The sequence below is a fragment of the Musca vetustissima genome, unplaced genomic scaffold (genome assembly GCF_032173495.1).
Source record: "Musca vetustissima isolate MV318-11 ecotype Yass unplaced genomic scaffold, APGP_CSIRO_Mvet_v1 utg13842, whole genome shotgun sequence".
Classification (NCBI taxonomy): domain Eukaryota; kingdom Metazoa; phylum Arthropoda; class Insecta; order Diptera; family Muscidae; genus Musca; species Musca vetustissima.
The window spans coordinates 1-24,734 of NW_026887015.1; the positions used below are offsets into that span (position 1 = coordinate 1).

At 33.1% G+C, this 24,734-nt stretch overlaps 1 protein-coding gene across 1 annotated transcript in view; it reads left to right on the forward strand.

Annotated features, from left to right (window-relative positions):
- Positions 1-3,184: 3,184 nt before the first annotated feature.
- The window catches only part of LOC133334505 (dopamine D2-like receptor), a gene marked incomplete at its 5' end in the record, with an annotated part of 69,760 nt that continues 48,210 nt past the window's right edge, over positions 3,185-24,734 (forward strand). Inside the window, one exon of the mRNA XM_061542821.1 lies at positions 3,185-3,375. Coding sequence (XP_061398805.1) covers positions 3,185-3,375 — 191 coding nt within the window. The remainder of the gene's footprint in view (positions 3,376-24,734) is intronic.

Here is a 24,734-nt window from a genome sequence, read left to right on the forward strand (position 1 = left end):
CGCAAAAACTAAAACGGATGCAGTATTGATACCCACATCAATTGAAAGGTCTTGAAATGTACTTTCAGAATATATACACCATATGCCGGAAAACAAACCTTCGCCTAACGGATTTTCTCGATTTTGGTTGCAAGTCTCATTTGGGTATATTCTACATATGTATCCTAAAAGACGACACCTTTTCGAAGGAACATTGACATGAAATTAAACGAATTAAAATATGTGATCTTTATCGAAAAAATATATGAGAGATATATCTAAATCTGAACCGATTTTCACGAAACTTTGCATACATCATTCTAGACTTAATTCAGTACGTTATGCCAAAATTGGCGCAAATCAAGAGATTTGCAGAGACTTTGGTGCACCATTTATGTAAAATCGGGCGAACTATATATGGAAGCCATATCTAAATCTGAAACGATTTTCACGAAACTTAGCACACTTCATTCTAGACTTAATTTAGAACGCGATGCCAAATTACGTGAAAATCGAAAGATTTGCGGGGACTTTGATGAAACATTTACCTAAAACAGAAACTATATATGGGAGCTATATCTAAGCCTGAACCGATTTGCATGAAACTTATCTCAAGTCATTCTACACTTAATTCAGTACGCTATGCCAAAATTCGTTCAAATCTAATGATTGTCAAGGACTTTTGTGCACCATTTACTTTAAATCGGGAGCTTTATCTAAATCTGAACCGATTTTCACGAAACTTAACATTCAGTACGCTATATCAAAATTCGTGCATATGAAAAGATTTGCAGGTACTTTGGTGCACCATTTAATTAAAATCGGAAGAAACTATATATGAGAGCTATATCTAAATCGGAACCGATTTTCTCCAATTTCAATAGGGTTCGTCCTTGGGCCAAGCCAATGGGCTGTGCCAAATTTCATCCAATTCGCATCATAAATGCCCTGTACTTTGATCACAAAAAAAAAAAAAAAAAAAAATGACGGTGAGACGGGTATGCATAAATCGACTCAGAATGTGATTCTATTCATATTCTCAAAAGGAACCATGGGTCTATCTCGATTCCTTTTGCCTGTTACAAACATATGCACAAAGACATAATACCCTGTACCACAGTGTGGTGAAGGGTATAAAAACCCACGCCTGATATAGTCCTTGAAAAATATTCTTAAAAAAAACAGACGCCTGATATAGTCCTTAAAAATAGTATTAAAAAGAACCACGTCTGATATAGTCCTTGACAAATATTTTTAAAAAAAAATATATTGTCATATAGTCCTTTAAATACTCTCTAAAAAATATATAGTCATACAGTCTATGAAAAATATTTTTTAGAAATATATATAGTCATATAGGCATTGAAAAATATTCTTCAAAAAATCCACGCCTATAAAATCCCTGAAAAAATATTCTTTTAAAACTCCACGTCTTTTATAGTCATTGATAAAATATTCATTAAAATATACCTGACTCATTGAGTGTAAGGTGAACATTAGGTGATTCTTTTACACACACCCAACAAATTCTCAAAAATTAATGACCCCCAAATGTTTTGTTGACAACACACAATAATAATGTCGAACTATAAGATGATGACAAGACAAAAATATTATTGTCATTAGTTTATATTTTTAGGTGCTAGAGAACATACAACACAACACATTTGACACATGGTGTATATCATCACTTTGCGGTAGGCTAAGAACATTGATTAATGATGGTATATCTCGTTTCATTGGTTACCTGGAAGAATATCAGTTTTGCTACTATTGAAGATAATGGGAAGTGTAGTAGGATGAGATGTGTAATGAAATATATACAAATATTTATTAAACGTTTATGAGATAAGTGTCAGACGACATTATCTTTGACAACGTTAGATATGACATATTTGAAATAATTTGTTAATCAATCATTCATCATAACAATAATTATTATTGTGGTTAGTGTAGTATATGCCCATATTGCCACAATCACTTATATAATAATTTTGAAAAAAATCCATAAAAATATTCTTTAAAATAACCACGCCTCTTATAGTCCTTGAGAAAATCTTCTTTTAATAAACCACGCCTCTTATAGTCCTTGAGAAAATCTTCTTTTAATAAACCACGCCTCTTATAGTCCTTGAGAAAATCTTCTTTTAATAAACCACGCCTCTTATAGTCCTTGAGAAAATCTTCTTTTAATAAACCACGCCTCTTATAGTCCTTGAGAAAATCTTCTTTTAATAAACCACGCCTCTTATAGTCCTTGAAAAAATATTCTTAAGAATATCACGCCTCTTATAGTCCTTGAAAAAATATTCTTAAGAATATCACGCCTCTTATAGTCCTTGAAAAAATATTCTTTAAAATAACCACGTCTCTGTTGGTCCTTGAAAAAAATATTCTTTAAAAAAATCCACGCCCTTTATAGACCCATTTAATAGTCCTTAAAAAATATTCTTTAAAAAATCCACGCCTTTTATAGTCCTTAAAAAAATTTACTTCTTTTATAGTCCTTAAAAAATATTCTTTAAAAAAATCCACGCATTTTATAGTCCTTAAAAAATATTATTAAAAAAAATCCACGCATTTTATAGTCCTTAAAAAATATTCTTTAAAAAAATTCACGCCTTTAATAGTCCATAAAAAATATTGTTTAAAAAATCCACGCCTTTAATAGTCCTTAAAAAAATTCACTTCTTTTATAGTCCTTAAAAATATTCTTTAAAAAATTCACGCCTTTAATTAGTCATTAAAAAATATTCTTCAAAAAGCCATGTCTTTAATAGTCCTTAAAAAATATTCTTTAAAAAATCCACGCCTTTAATAGTCCTTAAAAAATATTCTTTAAAAATCCACGCTATTTCTAGTCCTTAAAAATATTCTCTAAAAAATCCACACCTCTTATAGACCTTGAAAAAAATATTCTTTAAAAAATCCACGTCTCTTTTTCCACCTTTTCAACAATTCAAAATGGTACAATGATAATAAATATAATTTTCAATTTATTTTTCCATCCTTTTTCTGTTTCTTATTAATAGTTTCTAGACACGAAAATATTATTTTCATTTAAAATTGTGTAAATGAAAATAGATAGATCTTTGTTGATAACAATAACCATTTTTTAAAGAAACTGTAATGAATGCTACTTATTATTACTACTATTGTTATTATCATTACCAATTTTCGTTTCATTTTGTTCTTTTCGTTGCAGTTACCCGAAATTATTGGGCACTCATATTAATAGTTTTTCCAATTTTCACATTATTTGGCAATATATTAGTGATAATGTCTGTGTTTCGTGAACGTTCCTTACAAACGGTTACAAATTATTTCATCGTTTCACTGGCAATAGCAGATCTTTTAGTAGCTGTAGTTGTGATGCCATTTGCCGTCTACGCTCTGGTAAGTAAGAAATGCTCAATTCAATTCTCAAGACATCATTTGAAATGTACACACACACCCAATCCATACACCCACAATATATTCTTTCGTATTTTGCTTACATTTCATTCTTTGAAATCTTATTGAACAAATATTGCCATCATTTTATTTTTATCTAGCTAGCGTCTATAGGTATGTGTTGCAGTGTTTCTTGAACAAATAGAAATTGATACAATATTCTTCGGCGCTCTGGAGCAATGTTGAATGTTGCAATGCAATTGCATGCACATTGGCATCGTGGAGCTATCGTGTATTAATTTGGTTCCATAAATGTATGCTCTAGATGAAAACTGATTTTCGATTGTTATTTTTATTCACCTAGAATTTCTTGGGATGCTGAATGCGCATAAAGTTTTTTATTTCGTTTGGAAGCTCATTTTCATATTTTTACCTTCTCTAATATTTATTTCCACGAATGAAAATCATTGAGAAAATAAATACTAGAATAAAAAAGAAGAAATGTGATTTGTTACTTTCAATATTTTTTATCGCAATCTTTAAAATTGCTAAAAGGAAATGAAAAGTTGTGAAGCTATCATTCATGGTTGTAGCAATGCTTTTTGCATCAATAGTAAAACGATGACTTTTCTTGACAGTATCATGCAAAGATTAATCGCCGTTAACTTTGCAATCAATTTTTAAATAATATATATATATATATATTTTTAAATATTTTTGCGCTTTACTCAGATTCATTGTGTGTCCTTAAATGTATTCAGTGTGTTATTAATAAATCCATATATTTCATATGACTAACATATTCATAATTCTTGACATTCTTGATTGGGGTAAATTTCTAAGACAATCTGGCCATTTCTGTCCGAAAATTTTGCATCGAGTCTGTAGTCAGGTCAAGAATATGGGACTATTAAAATCTACATCTATTGATATGTTGTCTTTAAGGATCCTTCTTAAAATTTTCTATTATTATTATATATTTTTTTTCGTTAAATTCCTTATGGAATGTTTCCCTCGATATTTTTTATGAGAAACCTCCCCTCTTCAATACTCATCATTTTAGTCTTGGCCGGACTTGTCATATCTTCTTTAATAGACCGATGACAGGATTATCCTTTTTAGGTTTCATCAGCATGTTGCATATCCTCTACACTTTTCTTACTGATTGTTGTTCCCTCGATATTTTTGTATGGGAAGTCTCCCCCTCTTTAATTTGCGTCATTTCGAGTAAAACATTGAAGACATAGTACGCCTAATCCATAGTCGTGGTCAGAATGTTCATATCTTCACGAATAGACAGAAGACCTTAAGCATCCGATCGGTTATAAAGGTTTTTACCTCACCAGCTTAATTTCTTCCCATGGGGAGACATCAATTATTTCTCAATGAGTTCACAACTTCATGGGTCTAATTGGGTCGCGTCTTTGCAGAAGGGCATATAGGATCATATTGCTGATCTCAGTCGTCACCTCTTTGTAAATCTATTTTCTTTGCCTGTCGACGATCGCAGGAGTGGCGAGCAGAGCTCGTCTTTGTAGTGGTTCTATTTGTAAAATTGCAGAGCGAGCTTTGTCCCGCCGATGGATTCTTGGAATAGTCGCCTTTGAAGTTTACTCTCTGAATCTCCTTTGAAATCACGCTCTGTTGACAACACTTCGTTGCTTCCAAGAAAGTAGACAGGATTATCCATGGGTCATCAGCATGTTGCATATCCTCTACACTTCTACTCTACATTAATCCAGATTCAATGATGATTATGTCAGTTTATTTTTGATTTAGTCTCAGAAGTTTGGCCGATATTGCTCTTACCGGATGCTGCTTGTAGCGGCACCCTCAGCTAATGATGCTAAGGCTTCCACATTTGTGATAGATATTTGCTCATGAGTGGGCAGATTCTTTATGGCACAGGATAACATATGTTCTGCACCGTGACTTTATTTTTATAATTGGGTAGCAAATCTCTCTACTAAAAATTATAAACATAGGTCAATTTTTTTTGGGATTTTGGGGTTCTTGAACGCGTTTTTCCACCAGGTAGGTAATATTATATGGTAACAAACCTTCCTCCCCCTTTTAGGGGTAGTCTCACATAACCGCCTTTTTATATTAAAATAGTTATCTGATTTGTTCCGCAGTTTGGGTTGGGTTTTGAGACTTTGTTCTAATCATTCTACCGGCGGAGGATATCGAGATAACAAATTAGAACGTGGAGTTTGAGAATGAACTATATAAAACCTATGGTGATGGCCTTAAATAACTGTAACCTTTAAATTGCAGTATGCATGCATCGTCAATATCGCTCCACGTTTTGGGGTCTTTAGGAAAAATATCCATACAAATTTCTGAAATTTGTGTTTCAGGTATATCGACAGGCATTCAGACATCTCCTCCATATAATGATAATTCTTAAAGGGAAGAATTGAGACACCTAACTAAAATATTGGGTTCGAAATTGTCATATATCGGTCATTAATTAGGCATATCGCTCATATAATGATAACCCCAAATATTCGCTATTTCCTACACTATGTAATCAGTTTTGGTTCCCCTTTAGGCATAGCCTCATATAACTTTGCAATCTAAATTGCAGTAGTTTGAGGATTTTATACCCTACCATGCTTTATTAGTATCAGTCACGTTTTGGGGTTTTCAGATTTTAGGAAAAATTCCCATTTAAGGAAAATAATTTCTCAATATTTGAATGTTTTTGACGTTTTTCACCGATGTTGCCGAAATTTGACATTTTTGTGTAAAAATGTTTTTGTAATAGACTTTAAATATAAGTCAATTTTTTTAAATAACCCCTTATAAAAGTCCCGCTCCTCTTTATATATTTTGAAAAATTTTAGGGGCATTTTAAATGAAAGTGGCTTTAATTTATATTGTTTTCTAGGTCGTTTGAAGTCATAGGCCAATTTTCCCAGTCTGTAATGTGATCATTTGCTTTCTAATCCTCCTGAAGACTTTTTAATCACTCACCCGAGCGATTTTACAATTTAAATCCATGGTAATAGAATAATATTGTCGCCATGTACTGTTAAGGGTACCATCTCCTGGCAATTTTTTCAGATTGGTGTGGATGCCAACAAAAAATGGATGTAAAATGAAGAAAACTGTAATGTAAAATGGATATCCATTCAAATGAATTCATACATAAATAATTGAAGTAAACATATCTTTGTACCGATGATAGCAATGACATTCTAGATAGAAAAAAATCGAAGAAAAACTATATCATAAATTTAGAAAAAATCTGGAATCGATATTTTTTGCTAAGGTATTCTCAATATAAGGGAATAGTAATAAATAAGAATAAAGTTACATTTAAAATACCTACCCATTCATTCATTAAAATTCCGATAATGAGACGGAACCGATATATGGGAACAGTTATGCTAAAAAGTGGGTCGATATATTCCATTTTAAATACCAAACAACAAAATATGTATGTAAAAAATTAAAATTTTTGGCGACTTGGGTGCTATTTTTAAACAGCTAGTATTAAATATGATTTAAATAGTCGAACATAGAGTCTACCCAATAAGTAAGTGCTGTCACTTTCGATTATGTTTTCATATTGTGTACATTTCAAAAACACATCTAAGTTGACAATGACTTTTGAAATACTTGTAATATTTTATTCAGGACCACCACCATTGCTTCACAAATGGCCACAACTGTCATGTGTATTACATATGCTTTTTATACCCTTCACCACACTGTGGTACAGGGTATTATGTCTTTGTGCATATGTTTGTAACAGGCAAAAGGAAACGAGATAGACACATGGTTCCTTTTGAGAATATGCATAGAATCACATTCTGATTCGATTTATGCATGTCCGTCCGTCTGTCCGTCTGTAGATGTTAAATTGTAAACAAAGTACAGGTCGCATTTATGATCCAATTTGGATGAAATTTGGCACAAGTCACTTATTCGGCCCAAGGACGAACCCTATTGAAATTGGGAAAAATCGGTTCAGATTCAGATATAGCTCCCATATATATATTTAACCGATTTAATGTAAACGGTCCCTATATATCTTTCGATTTGCACGAAATTTGGTACAACCTAATCATTTAGGTGTAGAATGATGTCTGCCAAGTTTCGTGAAAATCGGTCCAGATTTAGATATAGCTCCCATATATAGTGTTGTCCGATTTCATGTAAATGGTGCACAAAAGTCCCTATATATCTTTCGATTTGCACGAAATTTGGCATAACATACTGAATTGAGCCTAGAATGATGTGTGTCAAGTTTCGAGAAAATTGGTCCAGATTTCTATATAGCTCCCATATATAGTTTCGTCCGATTTAAGGTAAATGGTGCACCAAAGTCGCTATATATTTTTCGATTTGCACGAAATTTGGCATAACGTACTGAATTGAGCCTAGAGTGATGTGTTCCAAGTTTCGTGAAAATCGGTTGAGATTTAGATATAGCTCCCATATATAGTTGCGTCCGATTTTTGGTAAATGGTCCACCAAAGTCCCTATATATCCTTCGATTTGCACGCAATTAGGCATAACGTACTGAATTGAGCCTAAAATGATTTCTGCCAAGTTTCGTGAAAATCGGTCCTGATTTAGATATAGCTCCCATATATAGTTTCGTCCGATTTTATGTAAATGGTGCACCAAAGTCCCTATGTATCCTTCGATTTGCACGAAATTTGGCATAACGTACTGAATTGAGCCCAGTGTGACGTTTGCCAAGTTTCGAGAAAATCGGTCCTGATTTAGATATAGCTCCCATATATAGTTTCGTCCGATTTTATGTAAATGGTGCACCAAAGTCCCTATATATCCTTCGATTTGCACGAAATTTTTCATAACGTACTGAATTGAGCCTAGAGTGATGTCTGGCAAGTTTCGAGAAAATTGGTCCAGATTTCTATATAGCTTTTCGTCCGATTTCATGTAAATGGTGCACCAAAGTCGCTATATATCTTTCGAGTTGCACGAAATTTGGCATAACGTACTGAATTGTGCCAAGTTTCGTGAAAATCGGTTGAGATTTAGATATAGCTCCCTTTTATTATAGGTTGATTTTAAGTGATTGACGCACCAAGGAACCAATAGGCTGATTGGAACAAATCGTACTGAAATTCGTATAACATTACCTGTGACAAGTTTCGTTGAAATCGCTTCATATTTTGATATAGCTTCCATATACATTTTCGCCCGATTTTAAGTAAATTGAACATCGAACTCCTCATGTTAGTCAGATTGACATCAAATTTTGCACAACGTACAAAATTGAGCATAGAATTGCGTAGTTGCGTTTTCTAGAAGTACAGACATAGCCCAACGGATGACCTATTTATATTTGTTTGAAGTCGATTTACATACCTTTGTCACATTGTAACTAACGAATGACATATTTATGGGTAGATCTAGGTAGATTCACATTTAGATAAATATCACATATTTTATTTCATCCAATTTCATGTTAATAGCCCTGTTTAATATACCCATAGTGGTGAAGGGTATCATATAGTCGGCCCCGTCCGACTTTACTACTTCCCTTACTGGTTTATTTATTCTAAACGTTATTTCTTGTTCACTTTTCTTTTTCTTAAATTTCAAGCGCGCCCATAGCTATAGTAATTTAAACAGAAAATATGTTGATGATGCCGCAATTTTCACATAAAACAAACATAACAAATGCTCAGTTGGGTGGCTGGTTTGTTCTGGTTGGGTTTCCCTGTTTTTTTGTTTGCATATTTTCTCATTTTTTGATGAAGTTTAAGAAATGCAAATTTGTTGCTGTACTTTTACACTTAAATATATAAAATGTATATATTTACATGAATATTAGTATATACTATATATTCAGAAATATATGCTCTCTACATAAATATGTACAGAGTGTTTGAAAATATTACAAATTGCTTTGTAAAAACAAAAAATGTTAGTAGTTAATCGATAATCGATTTTCAAGGAGCTTTGAAGTTTCAGCTTTGCAATTGTATGGTAGGATTTTAGTTCAGGGTGTATTTTGCCCAAAAATGTATCACTTCACTTGACAATACATAGTTCTAAATGAGAACCTGGTACAATATATAAAGCAAAAACCATTAAGTGTGGGATTGAAGTCAAAGGAATGGAAGATAGGGTAACCTATATTAAAAATCTTATTGAAACGGATACTACATTTTATATGAGCCGCAATTAGATGAAACCGTCCTGGGCAACTAAGAAACTTTCAAACAATATGACCGCGGCATTTCTTTGGGAAAGAGTATTTTATTAAATACCGAAAATAAGAATTTATGTCTAAGAATTAAACTGCATCGAAATTCTTCCCCTACGAGAGTCTCAATTTACACCAAATTAAAAATGAATGGGACGAATCTTCGTATGAGGGCTATGACAAAACATTGAAAATTATCTGAAAAGATATTTTTCACCCATGAAGAACGAGTTATGCCAAATTACATCAATTTAGAAAAGTATGGAAAATGCGACCTGGAAGCAGTTTGGCTATCGATCCAATACGTGGTCTGATAAATATCATGTACAATACCAAACCTCTTAAAAGAGGTAGTGTGTGAAAGTTCTATCTTAAACAACGCGATTTAAATATTGGTTTCAGCAGACGGATAGGTGGAATGTGTCGATGTACTTCTGTCGGTCTTTTCGGATTTGGCGCAGTGTGAAAACCTGGTCAATGGTGGATTTTCCAGGTCTGAAGCCATATTGGTATGGTCTAATAATGTCATTGACCCTTGACTTCAGTCGTTCACACAGCACGCTGGATAACACTATATGTCGTCCTGTCTCGGTTTTTTGTGCACGGAGCACATGCTGCTGAGGTTCCAATCATAGAGCATGCATTCCTCTAGCCAAATTGTACTAATCAGCTGGTTCATGCTCCTGACAAGCATCTGACCACCAGTCTTGAATAGTTCGTCTGGTAACCATCGGCTTCTGCTGCTTTATTTTCCTTATGCCGGTCAATCGGCTTGACTCGTATACTATTCAAAATGCTCCTTTCAGATCCTTAACACGCTGTCTGTATCTGTCATCAGGTTTCCTTATTCATATCTACAGGAGGCTGTGCCTATACCAAGTCCTCCGGTTTAGTGCGTTTGTAAAAACTTCAATCAGTAAGGACGTTTCTCCTTTCTTCCGATAAGCAATTCTTTGTCATTGTGCTTCGATATTATTATCGGGACAAGGAGTGCTTTCATCAAGCTGATGGGTAAGTTGAGCGGAGTAGGCTTTCTGCTACCTGCTGTGTTTCCATCTTTTCGACGTCGAGTTTCCGTGTTGTGTTAGATCACACCTTTGCTGCCACATTAAGACGGGTGCGAAACTTGGCTGCTATAAGGTAGTGGTTCGAATAGATATTTGCTCCTCATATCAATCGAACGTCTAAAACACTGGATGAATGCCTTCCTTGTGTGTATCGAGATGTTTGAATCTGGTGCTGCTAATCATGCCGTTGTCGGATGTTTCTTCATGGAGGCTGAATTTTCCGATGATGGGGCCAAAAATAAAACAAAAAACAGCGAGGAAAGTTCAAAAGTCGGACGGGGCCGACTATATGATACCACTCACCTCTTTGGGTATATTGTACATATACATCCTTACAATGTTCCCTCGTAGGAACATACTCATGTCTTTTTACATCCTACGATAAATTTAATTTCATTCGGGCAGATTTAGAGTCGTCTGCGAACAATGGGACAAATTCTAGGCATTTATGTAAAATCAATCATGAAACATAGTGTGCTGTGCCAAATTTGGTGCATATGGAAAGATATTTAGGGGCTTTGGTGCATCATTTACCATAAATCAAGCGAAAAAATATATGGGAGCTATATCTAAATCTGAACCGATACTTTCCAATTTCAATAGGGTTCGTCCTTGAGCCAAATAAATGAGCTATTCTAAATTTCATAGGCGGACGGACGGACAGACGGACATGCGTAAATCGACTCAGAAAGTGATTCTATGCATATTCTCAAAAGGAACCATGGGTCTATCTCGACTCCTTTTGCTTGTTACAAACATATGCACAAAGACTTACAGGGTATTATGTCTTTGTGCATATGTTTGTAACAGGCAAAAGTGTGGTGAAGGGTATAAAAACAGGACAGCGTTCATATGATGTTTCTAGTCGCTGGTAAAATATGACTGGAGACGCGGTCTTTTATTCCATAATACAATGCGTAATCGTTTGATTTACCTACGCCTGTCCCTTTCCATCGCATTTCCTTTAAGACAATAATATCGGCTTTGTACTTCTTGAGTGTATCCGCCAAAGCAAAAACTGCGGCTGCGTAAAAGGTTTGATATTCGTGACATCTAGAGCGACTAGAAAAACAGAATAAAGTTTTCGGTCCATTATACAAAATAATAAATAATTAAAAATCATTGTCCGAAAAGGGAACTACATAATGCATAACTGTGGCAAGTTTCCAAACAATAATAAACGGACGGACACACATGTCTGTTGACTCAGCAAGACAGATATATCAAAAGTTGGGTCTAGGACCAATGTTTTGCGGCGTTACTAATGATTGAGGCCACACATATTTATATTACCCTCCACATAGTTGTGTAGGGTATAGAAATGGGAAAATTTACGTATATACGATTGAAAATTGAAAATACTTGTAATTTTTTGAGCAGACCTCTTATATACGTTATGATGAATCCAAGTGCATTTTTTTCGATGAGTTTCAAAAGGAATTGCCAATCCTCCCTGTGGTGCATTTTCCTAATTCCTTTGAGTATATTTTTATGCACTTCAAATGCGTAAATTATGACATAATCGCATATATTTTGTGATACCCTGTACTTCTTATTTATAAAACAGTATGCATATCACGTTGATTTGTTTATGTTTCATTTACATACAGCGTACAAATGTTGTTGTTTTTGGAAGACGGTTAAGTTGTCGTCCATTAAAGTGCCATAAATTAATATTAGCATAGTATTGAGTTTTTTGTTGTTATTTATGAAAAACTTCAATATTTACATAAGGCAACACGACGTCGATGTCGGACCACTGCATGAATTCATGTAAATATTACCTAAAATTTGCATATTTATTACCTTCAAACATACCGACTACTACTAACCCCACTACATTTCATTTATGGGCAGCAGAGAAATGTAAATGATTCCTTTTTTTATTTTGACTTTCCACTTCGAAAATATCGTTATTAAATTTTTGGAAATGTTATTTTATATGTCTCTATATTAAATTGAAAGTGTAAACAAGAAGAGAATTTTCATCTGCCTACCAACCTTTCAAACATACGAACATATATTTGTTTGTTGTAAAATATTTCAAGGAAATTTGATTACTTCATTTTCCATATTTTATTTTATTTTGAAATAACTTCAATTGATTTATGTCTGCCTGTATGTATATTTTTTGCATTGAGCTTCGTGCGAATGTAAAGTGATTGTGTTTCTTGGAAATGAAATGAAAATATATTTCAATCGATTTTTTATAGGTAGTAAATATTAGATTTCACAAATGGTATTTCATAACTTAAAAGTAGGTTTATTAAGTTCTTTACATATCTGTGTATGTGTGTGTTTGCATGTGTATATCGAACAGTTTAATTTGTTACTTCAGGAAATTTTTGTTGAATGCAGTTTTCTGTAGAAGATGTAGATGCGTATTTAGTAACTACATGTAAATGTTTACTGCAACATGGAAATATTTTAATCAACACATGCAAATTATGCCCATAAGTCTTTGCATAGAAAAATAAGTAATAAAGTAAAATGTGTATACGGAATCAGATTGGTTATTATGAAAATATAAAGAAATGTTATAGAGTACATATTCATGTGAATATGTTATGAAAAGTAAAATTGCGTTATTGTCGGATTTTTGTTTGATGCTGACATCATGCCACATTTCACTTTTGAAAATTAATGAAATCTTTCAAAATAAACACATTTTATTTGATTGTGTGGACAGAAGATTTTGTAGCATGCCAGAGATATTCTTTCTAGCTACAACATTTTGTATACCAATTGTCATATCCCAACTAGCTATTCATTGAATACTTAGAGTATTTAGAGGAACAATAATTTTATTTACTATTTGTTTTTTATACCCTTCACCATACTGTGGTACACGAAACGAGCTCGACACATGGTTCCTTATGATAATATGCATAGAATCACTTTTTAAGTCGATTTATGCATGTCCGTCCATTCGTCTGTCCATGTTAAATTGTAAACAAAGTACAGGTCGCATTTATGATGCGAATTGGATTAAATTTGGCATAGGTCACTTATTTGGCCCAGGGACGAACACTATTGAAATTGGGAGAAATCGGTTCTGATTTAGGTATAGCTCCCATATATGTTTTCGTCCGATTTTATGTAAATGGTTTACCAAAGTCCCTAAATATCTTTCGATTGGCACGAAATTTGGCACAGCGTACTGAATTAGGTCTAGAATGATGTGTGTTAAGTTTCCTGAAAATCGGTCCAGATTTAAATATAGCTCCGATATATATATATTCGTCCGATTTTATGTAAATGGTGTACCAATGTTCCTATATATCTTTCGATTGGCATTAAATTTGGCACAGCGTACTGAATTAGGTCTAGAATGATGTGTGTTATGTTCCCTGAAAATCGGTCCAGATTTAGATATAGCTCCCATATATATATTCGTTCTATTTTATGTAAATGGTGTAGCAAAGTCTACACCATTTCGATTTCCACGAAATTTGGCACACCGTAATGAATTAGGCCTAGACTGATGTGTGTTATGTTTCCTGAAAATCGGCCCAGATTTAGATATATATTTTCATCCGATTTTATGTAAATTGTGAACTTGTGTGTCCGATTGCCACACAATTTTTTACAATGAACTGTTGTTATTCTCTGACAAGTCTCATTGAAATATATATTTTCGTCCGATTTTACACCAAAATTGACACAAATTTTTCACAACGTACTGAAGATAGTATAACCTAGACGTTGCATATAAATGCTTCAACAAGGTGGGTCCAATCGGCACGAAATTTTGCAATACGTACTGAAGTTAAATTGAATTACATATTTTTGTCCATTGTAAGAAGCAACCCTATATCTGACCAAATGAAAAATTTAGTATAGTTGTCAGAATGACATGGTTATGGATCCATTTTCATGTTAATGGTCCTTAAAAAAATCGTCGTCTCTTAGGATTCATCTGTTTAATATGCCAAAGTGGTGAAGGGTATCATATAGTCGGCCCCGTTCTACTTTACTACTTTCCTTACTGGTTTTCTAATAGCTCTACAGGTCACAACTATGAACCGAATTACACGAATTTTTACCCAGAATTGGGTGTATGTGCAACCAAAGGCATGTATATACATATGTATGTGTATGTTTTCAAATAAATCTTCTTTTGTTTCAAACATTTCTCGGTTGATTTTTGAGTTAATAATCTCTAACAAGTTCTAGATTAAGTTAAGATCATAGAATCGGGCAGTACAAGGTCAATCGAATTATTCTCAACCACTTTTAGCGTATCTTTTAAGTCGTTGTCTGGCTAGAATATCCATCTAAGAGGCATTTCTTCCTCAGCATAAGACAGAATCACGTCTTTTAATATTCGGAATGTCCGATTTGGGCCAAATATGCACCGTTCTGTTGTATGGTTTGTTGCCATTTTAAATGAATTTCTCGATCATTTCTCCGATTTTATCGATATTTTCTACGACCGGACTATCTGTGCGAGTTGCATATTTAACATCCTGAACGGAATCTACGAAACGAAAATTGCACATAAGTGGCTGTTACAGTATCGAAACCTTAAACACCATTTACAATTTTAGGCGCTTGGTTTACATTTTCGCCTTTGTTAAAGTACCGAAAAGTGTAAAATGTACCGAATTTGCCCTTTGTTCACTTCCATTTTTAACACCCTGTAACTCACAACTGACTGCACCAAAAAACAGCAAAATATTTTTTTACTGCGAAATATCACCCTTCCAACGAGCATAAATCTGAAATTATTTGATGGATATTTCACGACAAATCTATCAGTAAAGCCATCCGCAAAAAATAATGGATTTCTTATTCCCCAACCTTATATATCTCACTGCAGGAAAACATCCATATTTTTAAAAATTGTTCCAATTATTTGCTCCGAGAAAAAATTATTTAAATTCGGAGACTACAGTTGAGATGGATGTTGGAGAAATAAAATTAATTGAAGCCTTCTATAACTTTTCTGTGGATCGTTATTTCTCTATTATTATACCATTCACCACATGTTTGTTTGTAGCAGGCAAATGTATATGAGATAGACACAGGGTTCCTTTTGAGAATATGCATAGAATCACTTTCTAAGTCGATTTCTAAGTCCGTCCGTCTGTCCGCCTTTCTGTTCATGTTAAATTGTAAACAAAGTACAGGTCGCATTTATGATCTGAATTGGATCAAATTTGACACAGCTCATTTAATTGGTTCAAGGGCGAACTCTGTTGGGAAAAATCGGTTAGGATTTAGATATACTCCCTTATATTTTCGTCCGATTTAATGTAAATGGTACACCAAAGTATCATTCGATTTGTACGAAATTTGGCATAACGTACTGAATTAAGTCTAGAATGATGTGTGTTATGCTTCGTGAAAATCAATTTAGATTTAGATATAGCTCCCATATATATCTTTGTCCTATTTTATTTTTATGGAACACCAAGACACTTACATTTCTTTCTATTTACCCGAAATTTGACACAGCGTACTGAATTGAGTCCTCAGTGATGGCTGCTGAGATTCGTGAAAACCGGAATTTAATTCGCATATGCAAGTTTCGCATCAGGGCGGAATAAATACAAGTTATCACCGTACGACCTTTGTAAAGCCACATAGCCCAATATGCCTGATTTGCACAAAATTTGGCATAGCGTACATAATGGTGTGTACGTAGGTTCTTCTCCTTGCTTTCCTTTTCATTGCAAAACTTTATATATATATATATATATATATATCATATAAAAATTACTTTGAAATATTGTGTATAAAGGCAAAATTCAAATAACAAAAATTTATATATATATATATCTAGATTTTTATTTTTTTAGATTTATCTTCCATATAAAGTGCATCCAATTACCAAAGTCTGGCCAATTGCAATGAAATTATGAGCAACTTTGCTATTCCATATTCCATTGCTATTCCAATGGAATATGGAATGGAATTCTGCAGGGTTTTTAGAATGACATGTGTATGGGTTGATTTAAATTAGTTCAGATTGCAGATCACATATTTAATTTCCATGTCGATGGTCCTTTAAATATGCTATATTTATTCTATCGACAGAATATTGTATGGTGGAGAATTTCTTGTATGTACCCAAAGTGGTGAAGGGTATCATATAGTCGGCCCAGTCCGACTTCTCATGGAGTGAAAATGAGATTTTCTTTAAATATTTATTTTGTTCGTTATCTTGTAGTTTGGTTACAAAATTCTCACAACATTCCAACAATAATGTGACTACTTTATATTTTGATTATTATATGATAAGAGAGATTATTATAGTTTATAGCACAAAAATTTAAATACCCAAAAAAATTAGGATTTTACATATAGTCGGCCCAAATCATATTGACATTGAGAAAATTTTGTATTTAACAATACATTTAACCAAAAGTAATTATATATTTAAATGGTTTTGCACATACATATGTATGTGTATAACACCCTTAAACAGCAAAAACAATACCAACAAATCTCGTCATTAAAATTTCCATTTAACCCAAGGCGCAATAACCATTAGCCAGCCTTTTATTTTTCCGCTTAGCCACGGAAACATTTGTTGTTTGTGAACAAATACAAAAAAAAAAGAGAGTAACAACAGTTACTTTTTCAAACCATAATTATGTGAATAATTTTACATTGTTCTCATGGCCAAATATATATAGGGGATGAAAAAAAAAAAAACAGGAGAAAAATCTAAGAAGAATATAAAAATTTTCAAATGAATTTGTTTTCTTCTCATCTCATGAAAATGACATTAGCTGTTTTGTATTAACAAGAGCTTTATAGTCCATGTCAGTTGTTGGCTTTTCATTTGTGAGGTTTTGGAATCTTGTTTCTTTTTTTCTGTTACTTTTATTGATAAGAACTAAAATTGTATTTGGGATATCCGCAAAACAAAGAAGTCAAATGTTTTTTTTTTGTTTTTTTCGTTTGAGAGAAAATATGTCGAAAATGTGTCTAAAGTCATTGTCGTGTGTGAGGTAAGTGTATACAAAATGTCAAAAAGTTACTTCTTTACTCGCTGCCAAATGACACAGTATTTAAGACATGAATGTAATAAACTGGGGGAGTATATTAGATAAGGTCGTAATGTATACCAAATAGTTTCATGAAGTTTCAGGGTGGATTATTATATGAACATTTTCAAAAACTTTTGTTTGAGCTGGATATGGACTGAATATAAATAAGTTAAAAAGTTCGGATGGATTGTTTATTTTTATACTCTCCGCCATGTATGTATTGCTATGTTATGTATAGAAAATGGAGGGAGCACTGTAATAAAGAAATATCAGAATGTGGGCCGATTTCAGTGCAAACTTTAAATACCTATTTTAATACTGCGAAACCGCTTATGGTTGAGGGTATCATAAGAAAATATAATTGTATCATCTTACGACCCAATCTATTATATTTTTAGGCATTTCACATATCATTGAACGTGCATAGTTTGCGAAACTTTGAGATTGTTTTTTTCTCATTTGACATAAATACCAAATGTAAAGAACCGCAAAGGCGAAAGTGAAAAGTTCAATCAATCAACTTGACAGCATACATTTACATAAATCATATATGTATGTATGCATGAATGCCGCTGTTCCCCCACCTCTCCAAACAATCAGTCAGTCAGTCAACGGTCGGTTGTTAAACGCTTTATGTTTAAATGTGTGGATTTCATATTTTTTTTTACCACCAAATATATGGTTGGGTACACACATACATATGACAGATGTACAACTACACATATATGATTTAAGGAAACCATATATGCCCATATATTATGTTGCTGCTGCCACACATTAGGATTATATCCCATGACGGTCTGTTAATTGTGGCCAAAAAGAGAAAAATTAACACAAGCATGTGTGAGTGTGTATGTGGGTTACTATCGCCACCATCTGTGTGATGTAAATGTGATAATATGTTTTCCATAGTAACTAATGATTGCAATAATCAGAGAATGGCCGGAATGGGGCTAACAACCGATTGGCGGGAAAACTACTACACTTGTCATGGGTATTTTTACACGGCCGTAGTAGAAATATGTTTGCAAACCGATTGTGACATTTGGCAATAATTCTAGTGAGTAGTAATATTTAACTTTAAGATTGATGGTGGACTCATATATCACAAATCCGACATATAGACGACATATTATATGGGTAAATAATTAGACATCGTAAATTATACATAATTGCCGAAAATACGTTCTCATTTATTCGAAAGAAGGGTCCACATTACAATACCACCAACCAGCATTCGGGTTTAAGTTATTTATATAATTGATGGTAATGGATAATGAGAATAGGCCAATAAACTTTAATATATCGATTTCTCGTCTTTGAGGACCCCATCTAAAATCATATGAGCAACATTTTAACATTTTTGTGGTATATTGCTAGGATGAACAATCGCATCTTGTGATAATTGTGTCTGGTTCATTAAATTGAGAACGAAAAGGACATATAAGAAACAGAGTTAGAAGGACGAAATTTTCTACAAAAAAGTAATCTTTCAATTATATTGAATTATCAAAAAAAAAAAAAAAATCAGTAAGGAAAGTAGTGAAGTTGTACTGGGCCACCTATATTATACCCTTCACCACTTTGGGTATATTGTACATATGTATCCTTAGAATAGTATGTCAATGTTTGGTGAGCCATTTATGTTAAATCGGAGGAAAATATATATGGGAGCTATATATAAATTTGACAGATCTTCAAGAAACTTAGCACATATAATTCTAGACTCAATTTAGTACGCTAAGCCAAATTTCGTGCAACTCGAAAATTATATTCGGAGTTTGGTGCACCATTTACATAAAATCTGAACCCGATTTTTACGAAATTTAGCACACATCATTCTAGACTCAATTCAGTACGCCGATTTTTCCCAATTTCAATAAGTTTCGTCCTTGGGCCAAATAAATGATCTGTGTAAAATTTCATCCAATCAAATCTTAAATGCGACCTGTACTTTGTTTAAAATTTAACATGAACAGTCAGACGGACATGCATAAATCAAATTAGATAGTGGTTCTATGCATATTCTCAAAAGGAAGCATGTGTCTATATTGTTTCCTTTTGCTGTTACAAACATATGCACAAAGACATAATACCCTGTACCACAGTAATGTGAAGGGTATAAACAAACGGTAAACGCTTTGGGTATATTCTACATCGGTGTACATCACTTTCTGAATCGGTTTATTCATGTCCGTCGGTAGACCGAAGTTTGGCCGACTGTCACACAATTTTGTACAATGTAGTGAACTATATCTATAACCTTTCCTGTGGCAAGTTTTCTTGAAATCGGTTCAGATTTACATATATCTTCTACATATACATTCTTAAGTAAGTAAATGGTGCACTAAGGACCCATAGCTAGGCCGTTTGACACAACGTACTGAAATTAATATAAATTAATCTCTGGCAAGTTTCCTTGAAATCGGCTCAGGTTCAGATATGGCATAGCTTCCATATATTATTTCGACCTATTTATGTTAATTGTACACGAAATAATCAATAACTGCAGCAAACTGAAGAGCGTATGTCAAGTTTGCTTTAAATCTATTGAAAAAATTTAGAATAGGTTGCAGAATGGCATGTGTTGGTGTTGATATTAGTCGGTATACATAAATATAAATATTACATATTTATGTTCGTTTAATTTTATGTCACTTTTCCTTCCAAAAGGCGACGTCTGTTAGTATACATATGTAGGATATACACAAAAAGGTGAAGGGTATCATATAATTTGCCCAGTCCGACTTTCCTTATCACTACTATTTTCATAATCAAATACTCCGATCATATGGATTTAAATACGTTTACATTCCCGATTTTAAATCCGCATCTGTTCAAACGTTTCAGTTTTATTTATTTCTTTAAAATATTTAAATTCAAAACATTAAATAAAATCCTTTTTTAGTATCATTAATAACTCATTTCCTTTAATTGCCATTCATTGCACATTCTCCACCCCGTCTCCATTTCTGATTCCATAAAACATTAAATATCATTCAGTGAACCATGTCGTTTTCTTCGTTGTTTTTTTTATTTCCTAAGCAACCATCGCCATCATCATGGCTACTATGAAATTCTGTAATCCATTCACGTCATGCCACCAAGTCATAAATTCTCCGTTCTGCGTTGTGCAACATGTGTCAGAAGTCATTTCAAGTATTCTACCATCTGACATTTTATATTACATTAAACAATTTTAATGTGAATACCAAACAAGAAATAAATCCGTTCCGATTATGACTGAAAATTACCATCATCATCAGCGTCGTTGTCGTCTAGCCCTCTTCCTCGTCATCATTCCCAAGAACGAAGAATGTAGTTTACATGAACTCTAAACGAACGTCCGTCTGTTATTCTGTCATTGGCTTGTTTTGTGTATTTGGACATCTATTGAGGAAATTTCTTGGAAATTTTCATTTTTCATCCTTTAGGAGATTGGATGCCGTTAATTTAAAATGCATAAATTTGCAAATCATTTTATTAATATGGAAAAAAGAATGGGTGGATTTTGTTAGAAAAAATTTATGATAGCTATGTGCTGGAATTTTTTAATATATTTCAATCAACAGTGTAAATCAGAAGTCAATAGAAATTATTATAGATATAAAAATGTTTCGCAGTATATAGTGATTTAATGTAGTTTCATTATTTAATTTTTTTTCTGTCAGGAGGTCTTTTACATTTTGAGAACACGCATAGAATATTTCGAAGTGTTCTAAATTGAATGACAGTCTTTTAAAGTTTTCGTCTTATTATGAGAGGCGTAAAAATATTACAAGGCAAATTTTCATTCAAAAGAATGTAACATTCATTTGAATGACAATTTCCTTAATTATTTTCCTTGAAGATAAAAGAAAATCATTTTTCGTTTTACTTTTGTTTAATTTTTCACACATCAAACCTTTATTAACAAACACTTATTAAATTTTGTGTTCATGGCTGGCTGTGATAGCATTTTTTTGTATTTGATTTCAAAAACAGTGCCGCCGCCCATTTAATGAATGGTTTTGGATTTACATTTTTTCAATTAAAGACCTCATGAAAAAAAGGCTTTGCCTTACTCACATTAACCTTGACCGAGTGTTAATCCTTCGTTTTGTTTTCAAGTTCATTGTTGAAAATCACGCTTCGTGCAATTGAAGATATAAATACACAAAAGGAACATAGGTGTGTGCGATAATAACCCAGCAAACATTTTGTTACTGAAAATTTGAATTAACTTTTTTAAGAGTTTGATTTAAAGGTTTGGTTTTACTTAAAAAAGTCCAGGACTATATGAAGGGCCTTGAAAAAATTTATTCTAAACAAGTGACATATGGTTCGAATCAACCAGGCCTAACTTTATACACCCTCAACCAAAAATATATAATCAATCTGTACTCTTATTTAAGGCGATGCTATGGGAAATAGCTAACGGCGGGTAGATCAGTAAAATACCGAAAATTGGGTATACCATTATTTGAGAGCTATACCAATACGGATATCGATATTGAAAAAATTTTGTATGAAAAATTTCCACATAAAAAGTAAAAATATCAAATTAGAGTCTATTAAGCAAAAAACGTGAACAAGTTGAATATGTGGATAAATAGATAAACATTAACGTTAAAATAAGAGCTAAAATGGGCTAATATTTACAATTGTATTTAAAACAGAAACGATTTCAACCATTGAAAATCAAATATATAGGTGGTTGAAAACTGTACACAAACTCCCGAATTGAAAAAAAAAAATATTCGTTAAAAAACCCATGCATTGTGGTGGTCCTTGAAAAAAATATTCTATAGGAGCTATATTTAACTCTGAACCGATTTTCCGAAACTATATACACACCCTTCACCACTTTGGGTATATTCTACATATGTATCCTAACAGACGTCGCCTTCTCGATGGCGATTTGCTCGAAACTTAACACACGAGCTATGGTAGGGACAGATTTCCATCAAAGGCACGAAAATCTCCATGAGCATGCAAAAAAACAACAACATCAAGTGTAAATACAAATACAGAACGAACAAAGCGAACAAATATATAAAATAGGTTGTAGACTCAATTCAGTACGCTACAAATTTCAATCAATCGAAAGATATTTTAAGGACTTTGGCGCAAAATTTCGTTTAAATCGGACGAAACTATATATGTGAGCTATATCTAAATCTGAACCGATTTTCACGAAACTTAGCACACATAATTGTAGACTCAATTCAGTACGCTATGCCAAATTTCGTGCAAATCGAAAGATATTTAGGGACTTTGGCGCACCATTTACCTTAAATCGGACGAAAATATATGTGGGAGCTATATCTAAATCTAAACCGATATTCATGAAACATAACACACATCATTCTAGACTTAATTTAGTACGCTATGGCAAATTTCGTGCAAATCGAAAGATTTTTAGGGACTTTGGCGCACCATTTACCTTAAATCGGACGAAAATATATATGGGAGCTATATCTAAATCTGAACCGATTTTCACGAAACTTCAAGGCCTAATTCAGTACTCTATGCCAAAGTTCGTGCAAATCGAAAAATATATATGGACTTTGGTACACCATTTACAATAATTCGGAAGAATATATATACGGGAGCGTATATCTAAATCTGAACCGATTTTTCCTAATTTCAATAGAGGTTGTCCTTCGGCCTAATAAATGATCTGTTCCAAATTTCATAGAAATCCGATGATAAATGCGACCTCTACTTTGTTTACAATTTAACATCAAATCGACTCAGATAGTGATTCTATGCATATTCTCACAAGGAACCATGGGGCTATCTCGTTTCCTTTTGCCTGTTACAAACATGCCCTGTACCACAGTGTGGTGAAGGGTATAAAAATAAAACCAATACTCGCTTATATGAAGGCGATGTTGTGGTAAATAGCTGACAGGAGAAAAGGAGTGCAAAACTAATGGCGGGCAGATCAGATGTTTACACCCATGGTCCCGGAATTCAAAACTAAAACAAAATATGGTTTGATAAATCTACGCCTTTTCTGGTGTTTGAAAAATATATTTTAAAAAATCTACGCCTTTTCTGGTGTTTGAAAAATATATTTTAAAAAATCTACGCCTTTTCTGGTGTTTGAAAAATATATTTTAAAAAATCTACGCCTTTTCTGGTGTTTGAAAAATATATTTTAAAAAATCTACTCCTTTTCTGGTGTTTGAAAAATATTTTTTGAAAAATCTACGCCTTTTCTGGGGTTTGAAAAATATATTTTAAAAAATCCACGTCTTTTCTGGCGTTTGAAAAACATATCTTAAAAAATCCACGCCTTTCTGGCGCTTGGAAAATATATTTAAAAATAACTTCGCCTTTTTAAAAAATCCTTGAAAAAATATTCCTTAAAAAATCAACGCCTTTTACATATGGTCCTTTGAACATATATAAAAAATGTTTTTAAAAAATCTTGAAAAAAAGCCTCATGTCTCATATGGTCTTTGAACATATATCTAATGGTACTTGAACAAAAATTCTTAAAAAATCTACACCTCTTATGTTCCTTAAAAACATATGCTTTAAAAAATCCACGACTCCAAAAATATTCTATAATAGTCCACGTTTCATATGTTCCTTGAAAAAGTATCTTTTAACAATCCACGCCTCATATATAGTCCTTCGTTTGGTCCTTGAAAATATTCTTTATGGTAATTTGGTTCTAGGGAAATATTCTTTGAAGAATCCACACCTTGGAAGGTCTTTGACAAAATGTTATTTGAAAAATCTACTCCTGTTTTGGTCTTTGAAAATATATTCTCTAAAAATCCTTCAATTATTTTCTTACAACTTCCAAATTGTTCACTGGACATTTTAAATGAACTGGTGTGCGTTTACAATTCGGTCCTTTTTGAAAGCCATATACCAACGACTAAATACATGTGTACATGCCATCATTAAAGGATTGTCTAACGAATCCATTGACATTGAGTCATGAACACTAGGAGAAGGTCATGTACATATGTTTCTAGCGAAAAAATAAAACAACATTACTCTGTAGAAATTTAGTTGTTTGTCGGATTGAAAGAAACAAAAGTAACAAAGAACCTTTACAGATTACCTAGTAAAGTTTTATACCACGATGGCGTTTGT